This window comes from Solea senegalensis, linkage group LG15 (assembly GCF_019176455.1).
Source record: "Solea senegalensis isolate Sse05_10M linkage group LG15, IFAPA_SoseM_1, whole genome shotgun sequence".
In the NCBI taxonomy this organism is placed as follows: Eukaryota; Metazoa; Chordata; class Actinopteri; order Pleuronectiformes; family Soleidae; genus Solea; species Solea senegalensis.
Genome location: NC_058035.1, coordinates 13224605 through 13237567, shown reverse-complemented (window position 1 = coordinate 13237567; position 12963 = coordinate 13224605). Strand labels below are relative to the sequence as shown.

At 40.0% G+C, this 12963-nt stretch overlaps 2 protein-coding genes across 2 annotated transcripts in view; both read right to left on the bottom strand.

Annotated features, from left to right (window-relative positions):
• Positions 1-3389: 3389 nt before the first annotated feature.
• Positions 3390-12963, bottom strand: part of LOC122782042 (kinase non-catalytic C-lobe domain-containing protein 1) — a 43719-nt gene continuing 34145 nt past the window's right edge. The window contains exon 31 of the mRNA XM_044046232.1: positions 3390-3652. Coding sequence (XP_043902167.1) covers positions 3568-3652 — 85 coding nt within the window. The 3' untranslated portion in view covers positions 3390-3567. The remainder of the gene's footprint in view (positions 3653-12963) is intronic.
• Positions 11573-12672, bottom strand: vent (ventral expressed homeobox). The gene is made up of 3 exons (XM_044046234.1): positions 12335-12672; positions 12036-12235; positions 11573-11879 (listed from the first exon to the last, which is right to left on the bottom strand). Exons 1-3 carry the CDS (start codon positions 12468-12470, stop codon positions 11646-11648), a joined length of 570 nt encoding a protein of 189 aa, XP_043902169.1. The 5' UTR covers positions 12471-12672; the 3' UTR covers positions 11573-11645.

The window sequence follows — 12963 nt, the reverse complement described above, 5'->3', positions numbered from 1 at the left end:
AGACCCAGAGTATTGACACAGAGCTGACACATATCATTAAACAGCATTGGATCTTTAATTGCAATATAAGTGCACCATTAGCCCTGATCAAACCAAACTTAGCCTTTATGAGGAGCATGAAACATTAAAGTGTTGATGATGCATGGAAACTCTGGGAGTGTCAGTCATCTTATATAATAATGTGTGCCTTCAGCCTTTTTTTTTTGCTAAGCTGCATAATGTCTATGTAATGCTTTACTCCAAAGCTTATTATGACTCTCCAATAATACAAGAGAAGCTAAAAGAGGGATATTCATCATCCATTCACCCAGCAAAGCTAAAACTTACAGGACTGAACGATCCAAATCTCTTTTTGTACCTACAATCAGAGGGTAAAGCAGAAGACTATGAATGAATAAATATTCCTTGCATGTAATTTCAGGTGTTAAAATTGCATTGTGTGAAATGGAATTGGAAATGATTTACACAAAGTGAGCAGGAAGGGTGTTAACTGGTGCAGTGTTAACACATAATGAAGACGTAACCTCTCCTCTTGCCTCCAGTCTCCAGGCCTCATTCTCACAGCCTCTCACTAGACTGTGATTGATCCTGATTCATGATGAAGGACAGTAAGTTGGCAGAGAAAGAAAGAAATAGTCGTGATATTGTCTGTTGCGCCTTCAACTCTGACCTCACATCTCAGAAACATCGATAGAATTACATAACTGATGCTGTCAAAAGAATCCTTGACAATGAATGGGCTTTAGAAAATAAACACACATGGAAAAAAGGCATCCAGTGCCACAGTAAATGATTACGTTAAACAACAACTGCAGACATGAACTTCAAACCTTGTGGGCGTTGTTGGACTGAAGCCCAGTAAATTGCTTTTTTTGTTTGTTTGTTTGTTTAACATGTGTTTTCTAATCAGCATCTCGGTTTGTGAATCTCAGCAACTTGAGATTCAGTCAAAAGAGACTAGAGTAGTTTAATATTTATTTTAAAAAAATATAACAAATTCACAGACACATGTGTCACTTAGCAAAAACTGCACATGCTCAGCGCCTTCTCCTTTTTTTGGGTGTAGCAGCGCTGCAGCGCCACACACAGTGTACCACAGTGTTTACAGTAATTTGGGGGGTGATGATGCAACCCAAGTCCTAGACCAACAGAGTTGGGTAAATTGTAATTATTTTTGTCCCAAGAATTAAATGATAAGGTTAACATTAGGTTTGTGTACAATGACTAACTCAAAAAGAGCAGGGGTCTTAAACTCAAGTGACCTGGGGGCCACTGTGTGTGTCGTGTTTGGTCAGTAGGGGGCCGGTCAAGTGAAAATAACTCAACATTTTTGAGAACAATACATGAAAATAATAATCTACAATGATATTTCACTTTTGTTTTTAAATAAACATGTTTGTTTTCATATGGAATGATAAATAGTTCACAATATAAACATATTTATGATGCAAAATTAATCTATCAATTAAAAAAACACCATACAGCGATAACTCAATATTATAAAATAACTTGATATTAAGTGGTGGGCAGCATGTGAGTTTGAGACTTTGCCCTATAGGAATATCATATATCATTATAGCAGTTAAGCTGAATTGTTTCCTTAAAGCTACAAAAGACACTGAATATTTTCAGTAAATTTACTAGTAAAATACTCAAACCAAAGACATGGACTAGCCCTAACGTCTTCAAAGTTATTTCATTAAGGGATTCACAAAAAACTCTAAAACAGTGTGTTAGCTCCCTATTACTTGGTTTAAAGAACAATAATACTTTCAACACACAGCTGTGATAAACTTCCCATTCATTCGAATCAAGTTGTCAAAAAGTCTACAAACATGTTTGACCTGTTTGTAGACTTTGCACTTTTCATGCAGAGCAGTGAAGCACGGCCTCTATTAAAGTGGAGAGAGTTTTGTTTTCATTCGGAAAAACAAGCAGACTCAAGAGACTGTGTGGCTTTCATCAGCAAGGCTGAGCAGCGGGGAGGGGAAGAGGTGTGCTGGGGCGGGGGGAGGGAGTGCGTGAGTGTACCAGGCCGACCCTGCTGGGAGCGACCTGGGGACTTGCAGCCTTTTGAAGTGGTAATTTGCCTGGACTCAAGAGATGGTCTCCAAATTGAAATGTCTTTTGACGATGAGAGACAGCCAACGTTGTTGTCTGATTGAGGCATCTGCAGGGACAGAGAAGGAGACGGAGGCAGGGAGAAAGAGAATGAGACGCAGAGAGAATGTGGGTCACAAGCACAGAAAAAGAAATATTATTATATCTCACTGGATTCCAGATAGTGGTGAGCCCAATTGTGGTGGCGTAGTCTTTTATCAGTTTTCCACTGAACATTTCATGAATTTATATATATACGTAGCGTCTCACATGGATCCAAACCCCTGCTGCTCGTGCTCTCTTTGTCAGTAACTCTCTGTCAGATACAGTAAATGCCTGGAGAGACTCAGAGGAAGGAGAGAGAAAAAAAGTCAGGCGGTGTGGTCTTCAACCTTTCATTATGAATTCATGCATATTTCAGGGAGCAGTGAAAGACAATTAATAAAGACACAAGCAGTGAAATTAGGCCAGAGACATGTGTAGACATTTGTTTAAATCTGAAATACGGCTATTCACAATGTTCATTGAGGATCATTACGAGTTGTTTGTCAGGGATGGATGACTGCATTTATCCATTTGTAGATCTACAAGGTTTTCTACCTGCAGTTAGGGTCTATGGCCAATGCTCAGAGGACTTATTTTATGTCCCACATTCACTTTCCTCTGCCATCGGCTCAAAACAAATCATTAAAAACAGCTGAATAATTGAGAGTTGGTCTCACAGAATGTTTTTAAATTCATTTTGAATAACTCATGTAAGTCATGTGAGAGGCCACACGGTTGGTGCAGTGGTTGGCACTCTTGCTCTTTCAGCAAGAAGGCCCGGGTTTGTGATCCAGTCCAAGCAAATTTGACATTCCAAATTGACTGTAGGCTGTTGCATAACTCTATATGGCCGTGATGGAGTGGCATTCTGTTCAGGGTGTACCCCGCCTTTTTACACGACGTCAGATGGGATTAGCACCAGTGACCGACCACGCCTTGATGTTTCAACTGAATAACATTAAGCTGCTTCATTGCTAAATGCTGTCAAATTTTGTATATTTATATGAAGATATTTTATCACTCTGTATTTTATTTTTATTCTAAATAAATATTTTCTGAATATTTTTAAATGTCACATAACGAATTTGACTCTTATTTGTCATTTTGTGTGACTGCATCCTTGTTAAGAGTGTTGTAAAAGAGACGTTAAATCTCAATGAGACTTTCCAGGTTAAATAAAGGTTACAATAACACAATAAGACAAAAAAGACAAGAAGAGGGATTCTGTGTCTCTTCTTGTCCTCCTCCTCACCCACGTCTCCCTCAGACATACTGTATACACACACACGCCTATGGGTGAGGAAATGTTGTAGTCTCCGGATGCTTGATCCTGATATTGGAAACCAGTTGGCAGCATGGTGGCCTGACTCCTCACAGGAGCTGGTGGAGGTGCTTGTCTCACCACTCCATGGCCTTATTCTGTCAGTCTGTCTGATGCAGATTGGTCCCTACATGAGGAGCCTCGTGAGGCCTCCTCGTCTCCATCTGTTTAACAGCATCTCCAGCACTGAAGAACAACACAGAGAAATGGAGGGGAGGAGGGGGGAAGGGGGGATAATATTCATTAACTACTGTGTGACATAAATGAGGAAGGAGACGCGGGAATCCAGCCTCCAATATGTGTCCAACAAAGCAACATTTTCACTTTGAAGGGCATGTGTTGCTATTGAAGCGTAAATGACCTTGAACCAGTGTGGTACAGGACAAAGAGAAGCGAAAGTTCAGACGGTTCACAGACGAGCACCAGAGCAAAAGACTTGCATGTGTTGCAATGTTTCTTGTATTGTTTAGAAATTAGTTGTGTATTCATTCATTTATTCATTCATATTTAATTGCCATTCAATTTGTATTTTAATCTGCAGCAATAATGTGGGACTCAACACAAATATCTGCAAATATTAACCAAAATACTGGATGAATTGCAATCTTGACCAGAGGCTAGAGTGATATTCGAAACTGGTCAGTAAAATAAGACCACCAAGCCAACAATCAGTCACCTGCTGGCCAGTGGCACCAAATGATAACAACCAAACGTGACTCATCATATTACTGAGTGGGTAAAGCGAAAGACAATCATTTTGTGACAGCTCAGTAATCCCTCGATAATAGACAGTAGTCAGGACAATGCCTGTCAGTTTAATTTATCCCCCAAAAAATATCCTAAGTCTGACTGACACATGAGCACAATCATGGAGACCTGCCACGTTAAGAGACCACAGCAGCTCAGCTCTGACGTACTGCAGGTCTTTAAAAAACACCCGTATAACTCAAATATATCTTGGACAGATTTTCTGCTTAAGTGAATCTTGGAGATTTCAACAGATAAGAGGTTAGTTGAAGACGTTAATAGTAGACATTTCTGTGTTAAGGTAACAGTCTGGAAGTTACTGAAGACAGTTTGCTTTGTCCTCCAGCAATCATGAATGATTTGAACAAAATCTAACCTATAATACCCATAACTAGTACAGACTCATCATAACAGTGGACCAACCCACAGAGACATTATGGAGCTAAGGCGTAGCTTGTTATCCGCACCTCGTTGTCTCCTGCATAATTACATGGCAGGTGCTTTGAGTCAAACTGAACCCGTTTGTTGCTAATGAGCATGACAGATCTCCCAAATTGCCGACTGCAGCCCAAAGACAAATACATGTGCTTGTTGTGTTGTGCAGTTCACAAAATATCATGCCCCCATCCTGTCAAAGTGTCAAACACTAACACAGCGCTCTGCCTTGGAAATGTTGTGCTGAGTGAACTCGCTCCAGTTCCCTGGCAGATGTGTTTAGATGAACAAGCAGGTTTTTGTTGCCTTCTCGTTTTCCTCTCTGTGGAACCAGACATTTCTGCTCAACTCTGCATTTGTTTTATTATTTTATTATTTGCACAAATTTGCCTCGCGCTGATGAAACAAGAGTGGCTTTTTAAAAACAGCATGTTAAAGTGTGCACAATTAAAAGCGGGCCCTTCTGAGAAACTGGAGGATATTAGTCCATCACTTTTTATAAAAAAAAAAAAAACAGGAGCAGGTGCACTACAGTTTGTTCCATTGTTTTGTTTTTTTTCCAGCCATTAGTTGGTCAGATATGTGTCCAAAGACGTAACTGTAAAAGACGTTGTTTTGTATTTACAGAACACAATTACAGCAGGAGCAGAGTAAGACCTTGATCATGTGTATGTAACAATAACACAGTCACTGTAGATATCAGATTTCATTGCAGTTATATAAATGGCAAAATATTAAAGTTGTTAATTGCACATTAGAAAAATACATTATTATACTCATTTTATTTTTCCTCACTCTGTCCCCAGCCACGGCTTGAAACTGTTGCCACCAAGTGGTGGTGTGCAGGATTTATGTTTATGTCTGGGGTAAAAAACAGTAACATAATGACGATGATTCAGGTATAAGTACAAGACACTGACTTCTGGTGATGTCATGCATACAAATTGAACACAAAACAGTGTCTTTGAAAAGATATTAAGAGTGTACATATTTTCAAACACACTCCAAAGAGTCAAATAAAAGGAATCCTTGCTCTGTATGATATATAACAGGTCAATAAATGAAACTGTTTTCCTTTATTCTCCATTCCATTCCAGAAAAAGTTGGCAAATGAAAAAACCATTAAACTATTTCAGCTCATAATCATCTCTATACAAGAATATCTCCTCATCATGTTGTGCTATTTAATTGAAAACTAAAATTCCAAAGTCATCATAGCTCATAAAATATAAAGATAAAGACGATTTACTCCCTCATCACACATTGCTGATGGAAAAGTTTGGTTTATTGATTATTTTTGGATCTGACACTCAAGTGTGCAATTAAAGATGAGACAAGCTGCGTCATAAGATTTATACGTTTGTTTTGAATATGTATACGTTATTGTGTTTAGTTAGATTAGAAAATCATTGTTGGCTTGTTGCAATGAAGAGAGACAACATCGACCTCTTCCAAGCTCCGTCTTTGCTATTATTGTAATGTTATATATATACAAAATACTGATGCATCTGAGGCATCTTCAGCTCACATCACCCCTGTTGCAGCTTGACGTGACCTGAGGTGCATCAGCGCTCTGATCTAACAAAGATCTTCCTTTGTACATCATTTCTTGTCATATACTCTGAGCAGCTGCGCCAAACAGAACACACTTATCCAGAGAGCAAAAAGCGTTGGCTGGCTGCACTGGCCTTGACATACCATAATACCCCCTCCTTTGCACATCACACACATTACATGGCCTGTGTGTGTGTGTGTGCCTACTGTCTCACTTCAGCACACCGTGAGAGTCCTTGTGTAGAGACCTTGAGAGTTGAGAACCATTGGGGCCCCTCTTCTGGGAGAGAGAAAGTGAGTAAAAAAAACAAAAAACAGAGCAGATAAGAAATTTTCACCAGCAGGAACAAGCTGTACTCTGTGTTTGCTTTCTCCTTCACTTCACTTGGTGTCTGTCAGAAAGATAACTCTAAAAAAGAGACTAATTGTAACAACTTCAGTGTTAACTTCAGTGATTTGGGCACGAGTGACAATGAACTCTGCGTCAGAGGCTGAGCTACATGTAAATGCAATCTAAGGAAGCATTTTTTTTTATTATTACTTTCTTTTTTCACGGGTGTGTCGCCATGGACTGAAAGCAAGGAGGGAGGATACGTGCTGAGTGAGCGCGCGCACACACACACAAGCACTACACTGTCTTCCTCAAACATCTTCAAGGTCCCTGAGGAGGGATAAATGGCCAACAGGAGGTGCCTTCCCAGGAGAGACTCATCTGGTGCTTTACAGGGTAAGTCCTCTTCATGCCTCGTGCATTTTTATAAACTGATTTCTTTTATTTTACTATTTAAAAACTAGAAAATTGTCGTCCTGTTGTTTTTTTGGGACACTTTTTGGGTCATTTCATTTTTTAGAGGTGAAGTAATCTCACCCACTAACACTGCAATATCATTTGTGTGAGTTATTACTTGTGTTGTACATGAAGCCACGTAACTGACTGGCTTTTTTTTTTTTCTTACATCCCTGCCTTCCAGGCTCCAGTGAGCAGCGACGGGACAGCAATGCTCTTTGCACTCGCTGTTCCTTTTTCCTATGCATATACCTCTTTGAGATGTAGCTTTAAAGAGGCATAGGGCATGGGAAAATGGGGCTGCAGAGGTATTCCACTGGCCGGACAACCATCATTTCATCATCCTCTCTGCGTGACAGCTGGCCTCAAAGTGTGCGTGCACACACGCACACACACACACACACACACACACACACACACAGGGATGCTGCGATCCACATACCCTGACGCAATTTTTTTTTTCTGTCTCTCATTTTGTTTTTTATGAAATATTGCATTGGGTTCATTCGTTTGTGTGAGTGGGGAGTAAAGTTATATTGTTATATTGCTGATTGATTTGTTGTATTTTTTAATAAACCCATCTTTGCTCTAAATACTGTTTATGCATTGTGACTGTTTGCACTGTCTTTCACTTTGGGTGGCTGAAGCAATTTCATCCATTTCTACATCGCTATGTTTACATGCACATAAATGACTTAGGGTGGTGATACACTAGGCAATTTTTTGGACAACTCTGATGGGAAATAGTGCCCACGAAATTGCCTCAGTATTGCTGCTTTAATCTCATAAAACAAAAACAGATTTATAACAATGTTCTTCATTTGCTGCCAAACGTGTCTTTGTTATGCATTGCCAAAACAGCGCAGTGTGTCACTACCAAATAATATCTTTTTTTTGTTGTTGTTCAAGCTTAAAATTCAGACTGCACATATACACATTTGCATAATGATGTTATTTTTTTTTTACTCTTGATAAAAGAAACTAAGCATTAAGCAGTAGTGGAAAAATTATTCACACACATAAAAGTACCAACAATCCAAGCTTTCCTTGTTAAAAAAAAGTCATGCATTTGAAAATCCCCAATGACTCACTCAAAATGGTCATAATATAAATCTATGCGATAATAAGCATAGTTTTGAGACTTGTATCTTTACTTTTATTGCGAAATAGATGATAATGTGATAACATTTTAGCCTTAAATACTTTGAACATTTTACAGGCAAAGGTTTTAGATGATTGAAATATGACAAGAGGCCACAAATGGTCATGTCTTCTTTTTAGAAAATAAAAAAATGCTCATAAGCAGAGTGAGCAATGACAACAGTTCTATACTTTCTTCACGACACGTGGAGCCAAAACCATCCAGCAAAAAAGATTTAAAAAAATATTAACTTGAAAACAGTGTCAATATTATTTTCACTGTTCTCAGAGTATTCCATCTAATAGCATTTCCTTAACTGACCTCACAATTTGTGAGTCATCCCAGGGCTAAATCTACATTTAAACTTCCACACTAAATCCATCCATTCATCCATCTTCAACCGCTTTATCCTCCACATGAGGGTCACGGGTGCGGTGCCAATCTCAGTTGACACAGGGCAATAGGCGGGGCACACCCTGGACAGTTTGCAGTCCATCACAGAGCCACATAGAGACAATGTAGAGTGTCCACTTTACCTAATCCCCAAATCTGCATGTATTTGGACTGTGGGAGAAAACCCACACAGAACATGCAAACTCTATGCAGAAAGGCCTAGTGCACTAAACATATATATACATGTTATAATAATTGATCTGAAAATCATATACTGTATAATAGCCTGAAGCCTTACAGTGGTTCTCTCTCCTTGAACTTGTAAGCAACATTTGCCCTCTCCTCATCATCACTCCTTGGCTCCAGGCTGTCTGCTGCCATCGCACTGCAGCTTTAGTGAGGCCCGTTAGCACCTCTTCACCTACCCACTCACCTGATTCAAAGGATCAGTCGAACGCTCATTGTCATTCATCTCGCCCACTCCTCGACTTCTAACAATGGATCATTTATTGATGCTCATACTTCCATTAGTGCCAGGAACTACTACTCCAGTTAATGCTGCAGACTGAGGCCTTGCACTGTCTGGTGGTTTGCACAGAGGTGCTGTATAAATGAATGTATGGTTCAGTAATCATCTAAATGAGTAATGTTCTTCTCATTATAGCAGATACTGGAGCATGGAATTCTAACCATCTCCTTTGATAACTGTGCCTCCTGGTGGGAGGTGACAGTATGTGTCTGTCTTTTAGATGCACTTTGAGTGTAAGGCGCCACTGAACACATCCAAGCATTTTTTGAAATTTTTTTTGGCATGTGGCTGTAAATATAGCCAGGAAAAGGAAGCATGATTTGAGCGACACAGCGTATGTCAGTGGCCGATAACCCGCAGTGAATGCAATCGCTCTACCAGAAGGCACTTCCTTTTCTGAATTACAAATAGCATGGATGCATAAGTGAACAAGACATAGCCACTTTATGACAGAGTGACTCAATCACCTATTTAGCTGGTGCCACATAATGACTTGAGCGTGAGGCAATATACACCTTTGGCAGACTTGAGGGCGCCGTCCCTCTGAGTCTTTCAAGTAAGTGTGAATTCTTCAATCAGGAGACAATAGAGCTCAATGGATCTCAATGATCGAGCTGTTACCTCTGCTTTGATGTTCCTTTTGAGGGTGAAAAACTACAATGACAACAGCTTACAGCCGTGCCCCAGGACACTGAATAAAAACATTTGCCTGGGGTTCAACTGATGTGACTGTTATTAAGCATCTGTTCCAGACAGGGAGACTAGCAGTTTTGTAGAAGGCGGAGGGGATTTTGTCAGGCATGAGCTTATCCATCTTATCACAGTATTTCTTTAATGTTTATAGAACATGTGATCATGTTCTGGGGAAACTGGCATATTCACAGCAGCATCTGTCTCTCACAGAGTATTTTAAAGTAATTTCTCTGAACAAGAGGTTGCCAGATAAGTATATCTACAACGGTTTGCAGTAGATCTATTGTTGACTGTGGCTTTGCTTCACTTCCATTCAGCTGTTGTGAGCATTGTGTTAGCATTAGCATCAACTGGTTCAACCAAACTGACATATGAAAATGAAGATAGACGTTTTGTTTTCCCAAGTCCTCGCATTTCTCTGCTCTGATGTCTCATTATTCACTTTTATCTTTATTTTTTTTTTCCACGACTATATCTCGCAACAACATTGGTGCTAAATTTCCACAATCACCTGACCTGACCTATACTCATCATCGTCATGTGACAGACAAAGCAAGCGCTAATTGGAATAAAAGTGAAACATAACCTTTTCTTTTCCACACTTTTCACACATTGTTCTTAAGCCGTCTAATTGCCACATTGGAACAGCCTACCTCTTATAATTAGATTTGAAAAAACATCTGAAGTGTTATCTCTTTTTTTATTATAAAATGACTTATTTTGTTGGTTTTCCTTCTTTTAATGTTTTCTCCATGTAATATTTTGTATTGATTGTGCAGCACTTTTGTCAACAAAGGTTGTTTCTCAATGGTCTATACACATAAACTTAGACTTAACTTCAGCTTCAAAATGTTACCTAACTATCTACAGGGCCAAATGTACTCTCTCACAAAAGAGTCATGACAAAAGAGTAATAAGACAGCACAGATGAAAAAAACAAAACACCCAAGCAGGACATGCAAAGACATGAATTAATCCCAGGGGCTTCCAGCATGTTGGAAATTTCCCCAAGAGCAACTGGTGCTGAGAAAATTAAAGTAAACCTCTATTTAGGCAGATGCATTTCTCATCAGAGCATTAGAAGAAAATACCCAGTGTCACCAGAGGTGAAGTGGTGATTGGAGGTTATACAAACCTTGATCGTGCTGAGGTTACAGCTGAATGCTGAAAGAAAGAGAGAACTCTTTAGATGGTGCTTGTAAATTCGAAGGCATTAATAAAGCATCAATCTCCTAAACATGAGGTAATAACAGCAGCATCGTCAATTCTTATTCATCTTGTCTCTCAATTTCATTCTGCACTTAGCTCAGGATCACTTGGCCAACTAAAGAAGAAAAAGAAAAATCACCTACAGTAAGTAACATGAAGCCTAAAAATATTTAACAGTATATTGTAACACAACTGCTTGAATGAAAGGCATGATTCCTAATTCTGCATGAACACTGTGAAAGTTATTCTGAAAAGAAGGGGGAGAAATGACATGGTGAAAAGAGGAGCACTATAGCGAGCACCATTTGTTCTTTTTGTTACATCAGTGATGTGACACATGGCATATATGTGTTACATCACTGACAGAAGCCACATAAATAATGCTAATGACCATCTACATTTGTGGAATGCATACGTTTGTGCAATGGAGATACGTTTTCATAGTATTTCCAAATGAAAGTTAGCTGAGGTTACGTGTGGTTACAAATAGTGTGACAATTCAGACGGATCAAAATGTGAAACAAAGAGAATGGATGTTCACAGTGTTATACTATTTTATTAGCATCATATACATTATTAGATATACTTACATAGTGCATCACACTTATAATTCACAACCTCTATTTTAGAGAGAACAATAGTCTAGATTCTAGACAGGAATCGTGGTGAGAAAATGTAAAGACGGTTCATTTCAGTAGAAGCGTGGATGGAGGAGGGCTGGGTGCACAGCAGCCGGCAGAGACGCTCGACGGAGCGGCTGCAGCTGCGAGTAGAAGCCTCCGTCTGCGGGGAGCTGTCCAGTTAGCGGGGGGTGCTGAAACAGCAGAGGCGGCAGCAAAGCGGCCGGGACCGACAGAAACGCAGGGCGCAGATCTTGAACCTCTCGTTTCAACTTCATCCTCCGGTTCTGGAACCACGTTTTCACCTAAAGAAGACAAAGAACAGTCATCAGCGAGTGTTTTTATGTAATAAACTTAATTAACACAAAATCGGAAGACGCTATGACGCGTCATAACATGCATTATGTAGAAAAGCTGCGTGTGTATTTACAGGGTTTCTGTAACCACCGCCTCAAACCCACCTGAGTTTCGGAGAGGTTCAGCTTCTCAGAAAACTTCCTCCTCTGTGTGGCGCCCAGATATTTGTGCTTGCTGAAGATATTCTCCAGTTTGCTGATTTGGTGCGAAGTGAACTTGGTCCTTATCCTCCTTTGCTGGGCGGCTTCCTCCTCGCTGTCATCTGCCACCTCACTTTCAGATCCAGATGTGTAGCCGCAACTGTCTGCGAGAAGGAAGAGCAGAGTTTAAGTTTCGCAAGAATCATTTAAGCATTTATTAAGCTCTTGAAACAACGTTGTTGGTTTTTTAAGTTATAACTTACTGTTTGGAGAGTTCGGAGGTGACTGCAGGCTTCTTGGTCCGTTTGTTAAGTCCCGTATTTCACCTTTGGAGTTCAAACGCAACGACGTGTCCTCATAATAACTTTTGGAAAGCCACTCAACAGAGAAGTTTGCCATGTTGTTGCCAAGAAGTGGTCGCAAGTTTTGCGCGGTTCAGAGTTGCTGGCCCCTTGGGTGACTGTTAGCCAGTATATAGGAGGGGCACACTTCTTTATTTGCATATGCAAAGGGTTCTCAGCGGAACGATAGAAACCTGATGGTGGCTGTAATTGAGGTTAATAGAGGCTGGGCTGTGGTTTTTCTCACGTTCATGGCTGGCTGCGATGCTGCGGCGCCAGCAAGTCTGAGTATCAGATACCTGACATCAGACTCAAAGATTTATGCATAAACGGATTCTAGGGGCAATATCCGCCACTACAGTGGTTCAGATTATAGCCCTGTTTATGTAAGGCTGTGTCCTATAATGTGAGCTATTATGCAAAAACAAATCCATGATGAAAATGTGATAGATCCATTTATGTCTAAGCAGGTATTTGCTGGTAATGTAAGACAATAAAACGACCCTTGTTCCTATAGTCTTGACTATATATTTCTGACATACTGGCTCCAC

Bases quoted from the DNA above. Each gene is read 5' to 3' on its own strand.
- vent (XM_044046234.1), bottom strand. From the start codon at position 12,470: ATGGCAAACTTCTCTGTTGAGTGGCTTTCCAAAAGTTATTATGAGGAC. The intron at 12,236-12,334 runs GTAAGTTATAAC...TCCTTCTCGCAG, and splicing joins ACCTCCGAACTCTCCAAACA to ACAGTTGCGGCTACACATCT. The intron at 11,880-12,035 runs GTGGGTTTGAGG...TGTCTTCTTTAG, and splicing joins TGAACCTCTCCGAAACTCAG to GTGAAAACGTGGTTCCAGAA.